The sequence below is a fragment of the Notolabrus celidotus genome, chromosome 5 (genome assembly GCF_009762535.1).
Source record: "Notolabrus celidotus isolate fNotCel1 chromosome 5, fNotCel1.pri, whole genome shotgun sequence".
Taxonomy (NCBI): Eukaryota; Metazoa; Chordata; class Actinopteri; order Labriformes; family Labridae; genus Notolabrus; species Notolabrus celidotus.
In genome coordinates, this window is record NC_048276.1 from 27,105,404 (window position 1) to 27,119,518 (window position 14,115).

The 14,115-nt window shown below is 43.2% G+C and overlaps 1 protein-coding gene across 4 annotated transcripts in view; it reads right to left on the minus strand.

Annotated features, from left to right (window-relative positions):
• robo3 (roundabout, axon guidance receptor, homolog 3 (Drosophila)) overlaps positions 1-14,115 on the minus strand; it is a 105,573-nt gene that overhangs the window by 19,677 nt on the left and 71,781 nt on the right. For all 4 annotated transcript variants that reach the window (XM_034683326.1, XM_034683324.1, XM_034683325.1 and 1 more), the window contains 3 exons: positions 13,875-14,046; positions 10,936-11,141; positions 1,866-1,947 (listed from right to left, as the gene is read on the minus strand). In XM_034683326.1, coding sequence (XP_034539217.1) covers positions 1,866-1,947; positions 10,936-11,141; positions 13,875-14,046 — 460 coding nt within the window. The remainder of the gene's footprint in view (positions 1-1,865; positions 1,948-10,935; positions 11,142-13,874; positions 14,047-14,115) is intronic.

Below are 14,115 nucleotides of genomic sequence, written 5' to 3' on the forward strand. Positions count from 1 at the left end.
CTCATGCCTGATGTGAGGACATAAAAAGGTACAGCCTCACTAAGCTCCATGTGACTCAACAGATACTGTATGCTTTGAGCTGCATCATATACTGTACCCACTCCTCTCGACGTCATGCTTCACATTACTGCACTTTTAGGCTCTGCAGTGTGCCTGGTGACGGCCCAGGGTCCAAACACTGAGGGTAAGAAGTGGACACCGCCTTTCTGTTTGAAGTTTACTATTCTAAAGGTTACAGCTGGCCATCTTTGATTTCTGAAGAAGGAAGAGTTTTAACACACTAGGCTAGGATCACAAGCCTGGCCCTGGGGTTATCCTGCTTTATTAAGAGTTCAGGGTGCGATATTCACAGCCCTGTAACGTCTCAGAGGTGTGATGATATATAACAGTGGTAACAGAGGCGTTATAAGTGCAAGAGGGGGTTTACTGTAAGCGAACAACACTGTGTGTGTGTGTGTGTGTAATTCTGCTGTGTGTTGACCTCTTGTGCTTCCACAAAGCTGTAAAGTGAAATCCCACACTGGGACACAGATATGATGCTGTTACAGGAACAAGATGAAGGTTCAGGGCGTGATTAAAGCAGAGCTCTGCTACGACACTGCTGAGGACTCAGAGAAAGAAGAGGACTGTGTTTCTTAAAGGGATCACTGTCGGCAGACCGGGCACAATGTTGTACTAAGGAGTGATTGTACTTTGAGATTAAAATCATAAACTGGTGGGGAAATGTTTACAAGGTCTACAAATGTAAACACTAACAGTTTGCTTTAAACAGACTCAAGAATCTGTTGTGCAGACAACGGAGGGATTTATCGGTACGTTAAATGTGTGATCTGGTTAGCAGAGGAGGCAGGGAGTCCATACTCTGGCTTGAAGAGTCGAACTCTAACAAGGGACTTCCACCAGATACGTGTCCGATCCGTCTCCCATCCCAGTTTTCGGAATGCTGCATGGAGCAGGACCACCGGACAGCTGGAGTCATGTGACCGAGTTTTTCCCAGGATAATCACTGAATCAAGGATTATCCTCCTCCTCTCTTTATCCATGTTGTCTTTATAGGCTTCTGAAAACCTCTGACCTGTTGTCTCCAAGCCTAGCCATGACGGTTTGTTGTTATAGTTAAGTGAGAAACGATCTGGCGAATAAACCGGATGTTTAAATTTTTTTTTGGTGCCCGACTTCCTGTCCCGCTCGATCTGCTCTGTGCAGATTGTACTCTGGCAGCCGGCAATAATAGAAGTTTTGCGTATGAGGTCAGAGACGCAGCCTGAACGCAACAGAGCAGATTCAGTGGAAGTTAACACATTGACTAGAATAGAAACCTATCAGATCTGGTGCTGTGACAGATCAGAGACAGATCTGGTGGAATTTGACTGGAATGCACAGACTCTAGAAAATAGCATATCAGTGAGTGTTAGGAGGCTATTTTGGTTTCATTTTTGAACAATGGGAGGAATTGGAGGCGTGTCGTCCATCTATATATACAGTCAGTATTTGAATCCAGCCGTCCTCAACAGCCTCTAACTTTGATCTACAGCAGGTAAGCCTCTTGTTTTCAACAGAGCAGTTTAGTTATCAGAAGAAAGTTTGACTTGTGACTCAGACTGTTCTGGATTTCACACATTAAGAGTTAACATTCAGTATCTACTCCACACTCAGATCTCTCACTGATCATCTCACGGCTCACACAGACACGTTCAGACAGAATTAACAGAGGTGCAGGGATAAAAGCGTGGTAGTAATTTCTCTTTTTAGGGCACTTCTATTTTCAGCTGTGCTCAGGTATATTTGTGAACAGGTACATCTCTGAGCTTCTGCTTCATAGAGCTGTAATTTGCATGTTTTTAAATCACACAGACACACTTTACCTTTAACTGTGAGCACTCCACTCCAACTCGTCTCTCCACTGGAGCTGGAAGCCACGCAGGTGTAAACTCCCGAGTCCGTTTCCTGGCAACAGAAGAACATGTATCATTAGCTCAGTGTGTCAGTGTACTTATGAGTGTGTGTGTGTGTAGAGAGTGGGACCGTGGTACTATGTTAATGCATCCATTAGCTGTGATTGAGACTAAATGTCATATCTCTCAGAGCAGACTGTTTGTACTGAGAACACAGAGCAGAGGGAGGTTCAGGTGTTGAAAAGCTGGCAGAGCAGAGAGTTGATATTCACACAGCTCCGACCAAGGGACTCTTTACACGTTCACTTCAAAGACAAACTGGCTTTTTCAGTATCAGTGAAGAGCAGCCTGCAGCTCCAAATGGTGCCAATAAAGCGTGTTTTCAGTATTATCTAAAAATATGTGTTTAAAAATGATCACCGTCTTCACAAGGATGAATTCATGAAATAAACTATTCACCTCTTAAAGCTCTCAGATACTGACAACATGTCTATTATGTTTTCAATAATAGGGACAGCATTGTAAAGACAGGATGGATGCAAAAACAGAATACAAATCTTAGACCTGCAGTTGGTACCTCTTTGCTTTACTGCAGCAACTTCCAAACACCAACATGTCTCTTCCTTTAGTTCATTTAGAGCTAATATTTCATCAATACATGCTTCAAAGATATTCTTGATCAGAAACGGGTTTGCGTTGTTAATAAGCCCCTTCATAAAATATCTGTTTTTATCAAATGTTATTTACTGAACATGCATTTATATTTTTTTATCTTTTCAACTCCATTTTTTGAGGACATTCAGCAAGAGTGATCAATTGTACTCAACAGAAACAGAGAGCATCACCTGTAGTATTCAAAGGCATCACTTGACCCTTGCTTACTGGACCCCCTTGAGAGTCATGAGGTACGTGTCCACTGCTGCTTTTTTTTGGCAGAAGCAGAGTCTATTTTCAATTCAAATCCAATGTAATTCAGTGTTTCCATTGCTCAGCGTCCTCAGCACAGAAACGCCCCCTGAGCCTCCTGAGTCTGCTGATTTTCGTCACAGCGCTCTCAGTTGAAAAAATTCAACTTTCGGAACACCGCTGCACTCATCAATGGCACTTCTTGATCACCGACCAATCAGTTTTCAAAAACAAAACAATTGTCAAAAACAATGGCGGAGGACCGTATGGAAGAGAAAAGTGATCCCACTTTTTTTTTCGAGGTACAATTTCCCAGTTTAGAGCTGCTGCTAATGCTACTACATAACTAATATCAATAGTTTTTACAGTTTCTTGTTAAAATGCCTTTGAACGAAAGCAAGTATGAAGCATTTTAAAACAGACCCAACAGTCTCTACTTAAGGAAGTGGAAAAAACGCAAAAAAACAGCGGCACCTTATCCATTTTTGTACAAATATATACAAAAAGTATGTACATTTCATATAAAACAAGCATTTAAAAACTGTATCATCAGTTATCTCATTCTGTCTGATGTCACATGACTCCGGAGGTGATGACGACATGTAAATGAAAGCCTCAGCTGCAGCAGGTTAATTTGCAGCAGCACAGGAATCACTGAGACATATTCACCAAGGCTGGTATTCTGCAAACCAGCTGAATTAAGTTTTTTGACTTTAAGTCATACTGACTCTCATAGACTCACCCAGACTCACCTGTGTATCTGCACATTTAAGACTGTATGTCCTATGACTCCACAACAACATCAACATGTTGATTATGGAAGTGATGTGCATTCTGGTTCTAGCCTTTTAAATCGCTATAAATCATATTTTGTTTTTCTGTTGTGTTCTGATGTTAGTTTCAGATCGGTCTGTTGGTGCTACCTTGTGGAGGGTCAGCAGTCTCTGGCACCATGGCAAGGACAAACTTTCTTTAACAGGCAGAAACCTTGAGCACAACCAGACTCATGTGCCTCGACCGTATAAAAATGCTTTCTAAGATATTTAGAGGCACAAGCGTCTTTATGGATAATTCAAAAGGATTTAGAGATTTAAAAACACCATCATGAATCCCATGTATGAATTTCAGCCGTGATTCTAATACATTAAGCAAACTGAGTATGTTTATGTCAATCGGTCCATCATGGTTCTGTTACATTAAACAACGCTGCTCCTGGGAATCAGTTATTGTTAAATGCATGTGAGTATATGCATTTTAATAAGCTCCATATAATATCTGCCTTCATTAACTGCTTCAACTCTGACACTTTGTCAACTGAAGTTATTTCATAAGTGATTTAATCTCTGCGGGATTATTTGAAGTCAGAGCTGAAGTCAAACTGGTGGCTTTTATGTTCTTCATCTTTAGGAGGAGGAGGGGGAGGAGGAAGAGGAGGAGGAGGAGTAGGAGGAGAGTCAAAGGATCAAAGGACAGAATTTTAATGACCAGCTAGAGTCTGAAATTTCTGAGCAGTCGGTCTTTACTCAACAGCTACTTAGTATTCTGGATGTGCTGCGGGCAGATGTAATTAAGAGGTGTGTGATAGATGAGTCTCTGTGTGTGTGTGTGTGTGTGTGTGTGTGTGTGTGTGTGTTTGTGTGTGTGTGCGCACACATGGATGCTGGCTGTTAAATGTTTGGGGAGGTGAGCCAAAAGCGAGACGGGCTGTGAAATTGCTACAACAGAGGAGATGTTGGGGGTCTCCTCACAGGGGAGTCGCTCAGATGAGGGGAAAACATCTGAACACGTTTCTGTGTTTCAGCATCATCGAGTCGATCAAAGTGTGCACACACTCATTCCTACAGTCGTACATCCATTTAACGTCACTCAGGAAAGTAAGGGAGGCTGTGTTTTCACTTCATACCATACCATGAAGACTAAACGGCACTTTACAGACACAAACAGATAAACTGATCCAGGCTGTGTTATTAGTCTGATAAGTCTGAGTTAAACTGCCGCTTCGAGCTGTTACTGCTAATATCAACCTGTTATTGCTAATATTTCACCAGCATTACCAGCTGTATGTGTTTGCTATCTTTTGTTGTTGCTTTTATCACTGTTACTTGATAAAAGCAGCCTTGTGTCTGCTCATGGTACATTAATGTTGGGACTCTTAAGGTACGTTTAATGTGTGATCTAGTTAGCAGAGGAGGCGGTGAGTCCATACTCCCCCTTGAAGAGTCAAACCGTAATGCACAGACTCTGGAAAATACAGTATCAGCCACAGACTATAAAAAATGGAGGTAGTCTTCATGATGTCACCCATCTGTTCCTGAAGCTCTGTTTTGAAGCCAATCGTCGGCAGGTGCCATATTGGAAATGCTGAAAACAACCTAACTTTGTCCGCTAGTCTAGTGTGAGAAAAAGAGGCGGGCCTCAAGCCTTTTCGCTAACAGCTACAGGGTGGCTGCCTGTCAATCATGCCCTTTTATGGGCAAAACTCTTAGGTTTATAATCTTAAAAATACAGAGTTATGAAAAATTTCACCCACGTACAATGTGTGCCAACGGAGAAACTAGCTACTCAGACCTAAACAGTTTTTTTTAACCAGGCTGTAAACATGTGTATTAATGCTGCAATGATTGTCTTTTTTGAATGCATGTGTATGTGGTTTCCGGTGTTTCTGATGCCAGCCTCAAGCGGACGCTCGATGAACTGCAGTTTATAACACTTCCACACAGGCTTAATATTTTAAAACCAGAGGCTGCTGCTTGTGGAGTGTTGTGGAGGGTATTTTGGTTTCACTTTTGAACACTGGTCAGGGGTGAAAGCGTGTCATCCATCTTTATAAACAGTTTGCATCCAGTTTTCTTTATGTTTTCTTCTTCTATGATCGGCAGCAATCTCTTAAGGTCTCTTAATAAAGAATACAGGCTCAACCTGATGTTGTTGCTCAGTACTGGCACTTTATAAATAAAACATGATTGACCAATGTGCTGACTCTTTCATCAATTATCACCTGAATAGATATATGAATCACCAAACATCCTGTCACATTTCTGACCCAAGGTTTGCAGTCTGAAAACTGACGTGCAATAAGGGACAGCATGAAGCATCACTAGGAGGAGGGGGAGGAGGAAAGAGAGATGCTTCATTTGAAAATATGTCATTTCATATACAAATGACGTGTCCTGGAATGAAATTGGATGTTACACCTGAGAGAGTTTACTTTAAGTCTCTACAGTACCCTGTGTAAGTTTGATCCACTACTATTGTTGTACAGCAATGTTTGTATTAATGGACCCTGTCAACATTAGCAGTTCATACTTTTGTATGAAACACATCTTCATATGTTCAATAGTTTGTAGATCAGTAAATGCAGAGAAGAGTGTGTATGGTCCTGTTGATGATGGTTGAGCATGCAAGGAGGGCTGAGGTGTCTGCTGCATCATTAAGTTTAACTTTCTTTGATAGTGATATCAGGCTCAGATACGATCAGTGCATAACAGGCTGACTAGAACTGAGTAAAGTCTAAGTGGCAGTGAGAGACTGTTGTTCACATAATCCTGTTTAAGTTGATGTAAAATGAAAAACATAACAGCTAAAGCATCACTTTTACAACATGAACTTCAGGTTAACTAACTCTGAGGATGAATAATTTATAACTTCATGCAACATACTTTAGAGACAGATTAACTCTTGGCGTGATCATGCTGGTCTAAATGAAGCATCATTAGATGTTAAAGTGGATCAATCAGAGTTGAGATTTGTGATACTCTGCACACTGTGAGAGCAGAGGGACTAACTGCTTGTATTTAATATCAACTGCACATAGAGGAGCTGCTCCCTCTCTTTTAAAGCTCTACTGTGGCTGTCTGTCTCTGTGTGTGTTTGTGTGTGTGTGTGTGTGTGTGTGTGTTTGTGTGTGTTTGTGTGTGTTTTTGTGTGTTTGTGTGTGTGTTTGGTGGAACAGGTGTGTGTGTGGGAGTGTTTGGGAAGTTTTTAATTAGCTTTTAATCTGTTTTGCTCCGAGATATTTCACTCTTGTGTACATCAATTTACATGAAACACAATCAGCGTCCTCTTCTTCTGGTGTTCTGTGAATGACCGCATTACTCCCATTGAAAACCTCCTGCATTATGCAGAGAGCGTGCGCAGGAGAGCCAATCAGAGAGCAGCTCTAACACCCTCCTCTGCTGCGTAGGGCCCGGCTCATCTGTAACGCTGACAGAGGAATTACTCAGGACTAAGTGGCTTGTCAGAGCATCCTGCAGGACACGGGACAGGTGACTCTCCTCCCATTCAACATCCGCCATGCTCCTCCCCCTTCTCTACAGGCCCTGACATTCAGCTGACCTGTGGGCCGGCTGATGGTGAGTCTGTCTGAGGGGTAAGAAGCAGGTCCCCAGATGGTGGCGTTTGATCAGTGGATGGGGAATCAGCACGGGGGGTGGGGGGGGGCGGGTGGGGTAAACAGCCGGGGCACCTGACTATTAATCACAGCCGGCAGCTCTGGGCGCTGTGAGAAACAGATTGCTGAAAAATGGATATGGGGAGAGGAAGAGGAGGGGTGGGGGGAAGAGATCCAGAGGTAATCTAAGAATATTTTTCACATGTCGGAGTTTGAGCACAGCTCACGGCGGCACGGTGTTGCAGTGGTTAATGCTGTTGGAGCAAACCACTGCAACACGGTTCCTTCTGGCTCCTTGCATGTCCCCCCGTGGGTTCTCTTCATGCAAGTTCCACCAAAACCCACTCATGAATCCCTTCAATTAGGACAGTTAGCATGCTAGTAACGTCTCCCTTTCGGAGGGTGTGGGGTTAGAGAAGCAGCACAGAGCTAAGGTTAGCTGCAGCATCATCCGTAGAGACTCCTCATGGTTAAGAGAGTCTTTCATGTGCTGACATCTTGGCTGATAGTCCATCTCTCATATCCGCCAGCCAACTCAGAAGTCAGAGGAGTGTTTTTGTGGATATTACCACCCTGAAACCATCTGCCAGTCAAACAGAGTGATGTGAACTTTGTGTGTGTTTCCCTGTCTGTGTCCAACACCTGCTAACCACCCAGTTAGCGGGGGTATCAGCTGTCTGCACAATGCAAGCAAACAGAAGGTTGATAATGATGTCAGAGTGTTTTTTGGGTGTGGTGAAGAGAAATCAGATTACAGGCTGTTAGATTTGCACACTGGGATTAAAAGTCAACACATGAACTTGATTTTCCCGCTCTAACCCGATTACTACGGGTAACCTGTTTTCTTTAGAGCATGCAGACCTTCTCACACTCTTTCTCTAAAACCCAAAAACATCGTTTAGAAGTTCATCCTGAACCTCTCTTTAACCCCCCACCAGCACCACACACACACAGGAACACACACTTCCCGTCTGTCCAGGACGTCTTGGCACCAGAGAGGGACAGCAGACAGTAGAGAGTGTGTGTGTGTGTGTGTGTGTGTGTGTGTGTGTGTGTGTGTGTGTGTGTGTGTGTGTGTGTGTGTGTGTGTGCTTGTGTCTGGCAGAGATCCCGGGGTAATGGCATCCTATCAGTGCCAGGGTTCGAGGAACAAACGGACCATCTGTCCTCCTCCCGGGTCCAGATGAGAGGGACTTATTTAGATTGATGATTTCAGGGTTAAACGTGAGTCAAGAACGCTGAGCTCCTTTTTCTGTCATTATGGTGGTAATGTTTGTGTTCAGTGTGTTTACCTCTCTCTTTAACAATCAGTTTATAGAGTAGCTCTGAAAAAAGCATGTCAACATGCTTCTTTAAAAGTAAAGGGTATTAGTTAGGACAGTTTGGAAACGTATGAAAGCCCCTCTGATCCTGTGGGTGACTGTAGTATTTTTAACTTCTGTCAGACTCGCTAAGAGAGACGATGCTCACTGATGAATCAGTCGAAAGAGGAAAAGTTGAAAGTGAGAAACTCACAGCAGCTTGTAATATGTGCAGAGCTAATGTTCTGAGGAGTGGTGGTGGTAGAGTAGCAAAATGTAACACGAGCATTTTAATCAAACATCTCTAGACTCATGAAAGTCAGAGTGAGAGCACAGTGAGTTCAAGCAAACAAAAATAGAACCTAAAGTAAAGCGGTTAACGTGTCAGCTGTGTCGCAAAGACAGGAGAAATTGGATAGATTCATTTCAGGTCGTTGGAAATAAGGGACTCTGCTTCCTGGTTGAACACTGCTTTACATTTTACCTTCACCTGAGAATATTATGACACCACTCTGACTGAACTCTGCAGGGAAGTGTACAAACACTCATCAACAGAGTTAGACGATTTTACAGTGAAGAGCTTCACCACAGATATCTGGAGCTCTGACATTTGCCCGGTAGTCACTCTTCAGTCTAACAGTACACTGGTTAAACATGAAATACACTCTGCACAGTGCAGAATTATGAACCAAACACTCCACAGATCACACACAGTGACTGGATTTCCACTGCCATCAAGCACAAGCTCGACTAGTGGCATGTCAGTGTGTGTGTGCACTACTTTGTGACACAGCTATAATTTCATGTTGATGTTTCTTTTCTTGTTTCATTTGATGCAGTTTGCTTAAATAGGGATTTTAATCCCTGACTTATCCAGAGGTTTATAGATGACTTGTATTTCCTGTTAGTTTTTAAAAGGTGATGACCAAACTGCAGGTAAACATCTATAATGTTAACAATAAAGAACGCTGCAGTCATTAAATCTTATTGAACTATTGTGGTTCACAAAGTTAGAAAAGCTTGATGTTGCAGAAAACATGATACCTGGCCTCGTCCTCATGACGAGGAGCACAGGTTGTTAAGTCATACTGGTGTTGGATCAGATCAGTATCAGACAATAACTAAGCCCAGGTGTCAGTGTCTGTACTAGGATTTAAAAAGCGGGATCAGTTAAAACTGAAGTACTATGAAGAGCACTAAATGAAAGGAACACCCCTGTGCTCTGCAGAGCTGAAACAGAGACGATTGGGGAGGTAAGCTGGAGGCTTTCACAGGATCATTCTATAAATACAAACACATCAGTGCTGCTGTTTTCTTCTGGCTACACATCTTTATGAAGTAAACAGATAGAAACGTTTTATCGGCAACTGTAATCTAAAGCTGTGGCTGTTTTTAACTGTGCACCTTTACCTCTTCCTTTAGCGACAGACAAAAGAGCAGGACACTTCAATCCTCAGGGCAACATATGAAATTAAAGAGATTGAGGTTTTCTACACCTTAAGTTTTGATGTTCCTGATATTCAATAAATACATCTGTTGTTATGTTTGCTGTAAAACAAACACCCCCCCATCTTAGAGCGAATGCTTGCTCACAGTCTGATCAAACCAAACCAGAAGCCTGCAGAGACACTCAGCGTGGTATCTGACGGCTCTAAACGGGCTCCAGAGCTCTCAGCTCCCTTTAACTCCCACAGGACTCAAACACAGCAGAAAGTCTACGTCAAGCTTCAGACCAACTCTCGCTCAGCCTCCTGCTCCTCCGTTTCTCTCTTTTATCCAGGCCCCACTCGCACTGATGTATCGAGGATTTAATTACGACTCTCAGCAATCGTTAATCATTAAGAACCCACAATCAATTTATATGCGAGCTTCCTCGGCTCTCTGTGAGGCTGCAGTGACCTCAGGTGCTGCTTCAAACCCTGCAGGGAATTCTGGGTAGAAAGGATTTCATTAGCACAGAGTAAGACGGTGCTAACGACTGCTAATGGCTTCGCACACTCATTATCATGGTGATCACGCCTCACAGATGCGACTGTTGCTACAGTGCCCACCTCTTCTCTGCTCGTAAAATATAATCATCTGGGTCAACGGTGAAAATAACTTCCATTTAAGCGCTTCATTATTTCTTGCAATTAAAAATCATTGTTATCATGTGGAGTGTGTTTACCTTGTGTGGTCTGTGACACATGATGAATGTGACAACATTTTAATGACTGATTACAAAGTTTAGGAGAGATGGACTGAAGAGCAGTCATAAAGAAACACATGGCCTTGACCCTCTGCTGCATGTCATCCCCCACTCTCTACTCCCCACACGTCCTGACTTTCTTCATCTGCTCTACATGCTGAGTTAAAACGTTTTTATCATGACTTGTTGAGGTTGCTTTGCAGACTTCCTGTCATGTGACTGAAGCATGTGAGCACATGATTTGTTATTTCATACCTGGAGGTTGGTGATCTGAAACGTCCCGTTATCCATCAAGCTGATTCTACCATCGTTTCCCAGAATCCTCTGGCCGTCCTTTTCCCATTGGATGCTGGGGATGGGGTTGCCCATGATGTGGCAGTGTAGCTGAGTGGTGGAGCCAGGAGCTAACGTGTGATTGGCCGGTCCCTGGCGGATGATGGGCGGGACGCGGTCTGAAGGAGCTGTAGAGTAAGAGACGGAGAGAAACATGGTCATTTAAAAACTCTTCCCAGTGTCTCAATAGAGCTGAAGACAAACTGAGGATGTTATGATTATCAAGGATCCACCTCACTGCTGAGGTAACAGCAAATATAGAGCAGGTGTTTCAGCCAACTGCTGCAGGTGTTTCTACGTACATGATCTTATAGGATTCATTAACACCTACAAACTTTCACCGTGAGGAACTTTTCTCCCAGAGGCTCTGAGGTCTCCCCTCTGAGGTCCTGCTCCAGTTCAACAGTCACATCCATGACACAGATTTCTGTCAGGCAGACTGACGTTCATGTAGTGTCCCTCTCTCAGAGCGATGGAACACTTAGAAGACACTTTATTTTAAATTATGAAACTTCAAAGAGTCTTTTCAACAATGTTTTTCAGAGTCATCACTGATTATTTGAAATCTGGTCTGCTTATTAAGCCCAAAGGTTTTTTATAATCATGATCATCAACAAACCTGTGCTTCCTGTTCCTGGTAGCAAATATATAACAGATGTTTCAGCCAACTGCCAACAGCTTCTTCATGGTGAGAGTTAGTAGGCTTTAATATATCCACTAAGATCAGGTACATAGAAACACCTACAGGCGTTGACTTGATTATTAAACATTTTAGTTTAAAACATCTACCGTGTCTCTGCACATTTATCATTTCACACTGACTCTGAACTCTGTGGGTGAGTGGGACTTTGGAGTCACAGGAGAGAATACAGAGAGCAGAGGTCTTTGAAAAAGAGAAGAAGCCATAAGCAGCAAATAAATCATGTTTTTATAGGATGAAATAAAATGCTAACGGAGGCTGCACTAAACTCAGAAAATGTTCAGTGAAAATGAAACAACCTTCTGACATCATTTTTAAAATAAAGGACATGAAAAATAGATACATTTTTTACTATGAGGAAAAAAGGAGTATGATAAACACTGGCAGCTGCAACTCCTGCCTGTTAATGTGCATCTTTAGTAAATATAAGTTCCCAGATTTCCCTCCAGCAGAGTCATGCTCAGTTTGCAGAAGCCTTTTCATAAACGCTCGTGCTGAGGAGCTAAAGACTCTTTGTGAGCCAACGTCCTTGGTGCGCTGTCTCTCTCACAAAGCTGTCACCTCTCAATGACTGAGCAGAAATGGAACATTTCACTCACTGTACTGCTGCATACAAAGCAAGCGCAAACCCTCATTGTCATTCTGTGATATCATCAGCTAACAGACAGTGTGTAAAGTCAACACAGTGTATTTAAAGCAGAACCAAATCCCTGCTTCCTCTCTGGATGGGCGGATGCAGGAGGGGAGCATATGTTGCAGAGGGATATTTGCATAAAACGATCACCAGTTGTCCCTTTTGATTACATCAGATCAGGACTCCTGCTGCTCACTCATTTGGGGAAGAATATTTTAATTTCGGGCGGATTTGAAGGATTTCTCTAATTTGTATGTGTGCATGTGTGGGACGAGGGGGTTACATCAGCAGGCTATTAGAAATGATTCATCAAACATGAAGCTGTTGTTGGGAGCAGGGGAGTACGCTTTTGACTCTATGAGGACAATTTTAAACATGTATCAAATAGAAACACTTTCTCTCTGTGTAATCTGATGGCTGTAGGGCTGCTGCAGGAGAGGAAAACTCAAACCCTCAGTCACGAAGAGTCAGAGTCGACTCACACATTATTTTTAAAATCTTCACTGTTTGGTAAAAGCTGAATCATTGTACACAAGGGCAGGAGTGTCAGGAGGGAAGGCTGTGAACTCTATATCTATAACTGCTCTCTAGAGCTGGTTTATACTTCTGCATTGACCCTATGCAGCAGTTGACATTACCACTACATACTTGTGCGTCGATGTGTCCGTGTCACTCAGCAATACCCTGCTACGTTTTGTGTTTACATTTTTACAGCGATTGCGAGCATGGTAAGTTAATTTACAGCTGATACATGTTGCTGTTTATCATACAGCTATGTTCACAGGGAAGAATATAGAGGAGACGTGGGAGGGGATGAAATACACGGCCAAAGAAGAGCCGATGGACGGGGATCCCTGAAGTGCTGTAAATGCAGGAAATACAATGCCATCGAGCGGACCAATCACAGGGCTTCGGTCCGGTGTGTTGGCTACATTCATGGGCCTCTGCTTAGGTACGAGGGCTACGCAGACCTATGCGTGTAGGTTACGGCATTGATTCAACGCAGAAGTATAAACCAGGCTTCAGACTGCTTTATTGTTGGAGGTCTCCTCTCCTAGTGGTTAAAATCAGTAAAAAAAAGCTCTAAAAAAATTAATTTCCGATTGAAATTCAGTGTTTCTTCAGCGGGCTTCAGCGGACATAAAACCCTGCTTTAAGCTGAGCTGCTGCTAGCTCGTTCCTGCATGCCTGGCTTGTTTTAAGTAAGCGCTAACCCCTGGAGTTGATAGATGAAGCCAATGCAAGAGCCAAAAACTGCAGTTCCTAAAGTGTCCACTTGAGGCTGACTTCAAAAGCTAAAGAGGCCCCATTGCCACTCATGTTAGAATGTCCATATGACTCTAAACTCAGAGGATGTGTTCAAATCAGCAGCAGACAACCTGTGCTTATTGTCAACTATGGTTTACGTAAAACATGTAAGACTCAAGTGGAAACTTCTGATTCACACACAGCTCTACGGTCTCTGAAATACTCTAAATGTGTGTATTCAGGTCACTCTGCCTAAATGTCCGTGTGCTTCACACTCACCACTCTCCACCTCCAGCAGGGCTTTGGTCAGGATGCTCCCGGCCACACTGATGGCCTGGCAGATGTAATATCCCGAGTCTTCCACCTGGACGTCAGTGATGGTCAGCTCCCCGCTCAGCGACACAGAGAAACGACCCGACAGGGACGGGTCCTGAGTGGGAAACAGCAGGATCTGCAAAAAAGAGAACAATGAGTGAATGAGTCCTTTCACTGAGCTTCTTCACCATCAGGTTCTCACTAC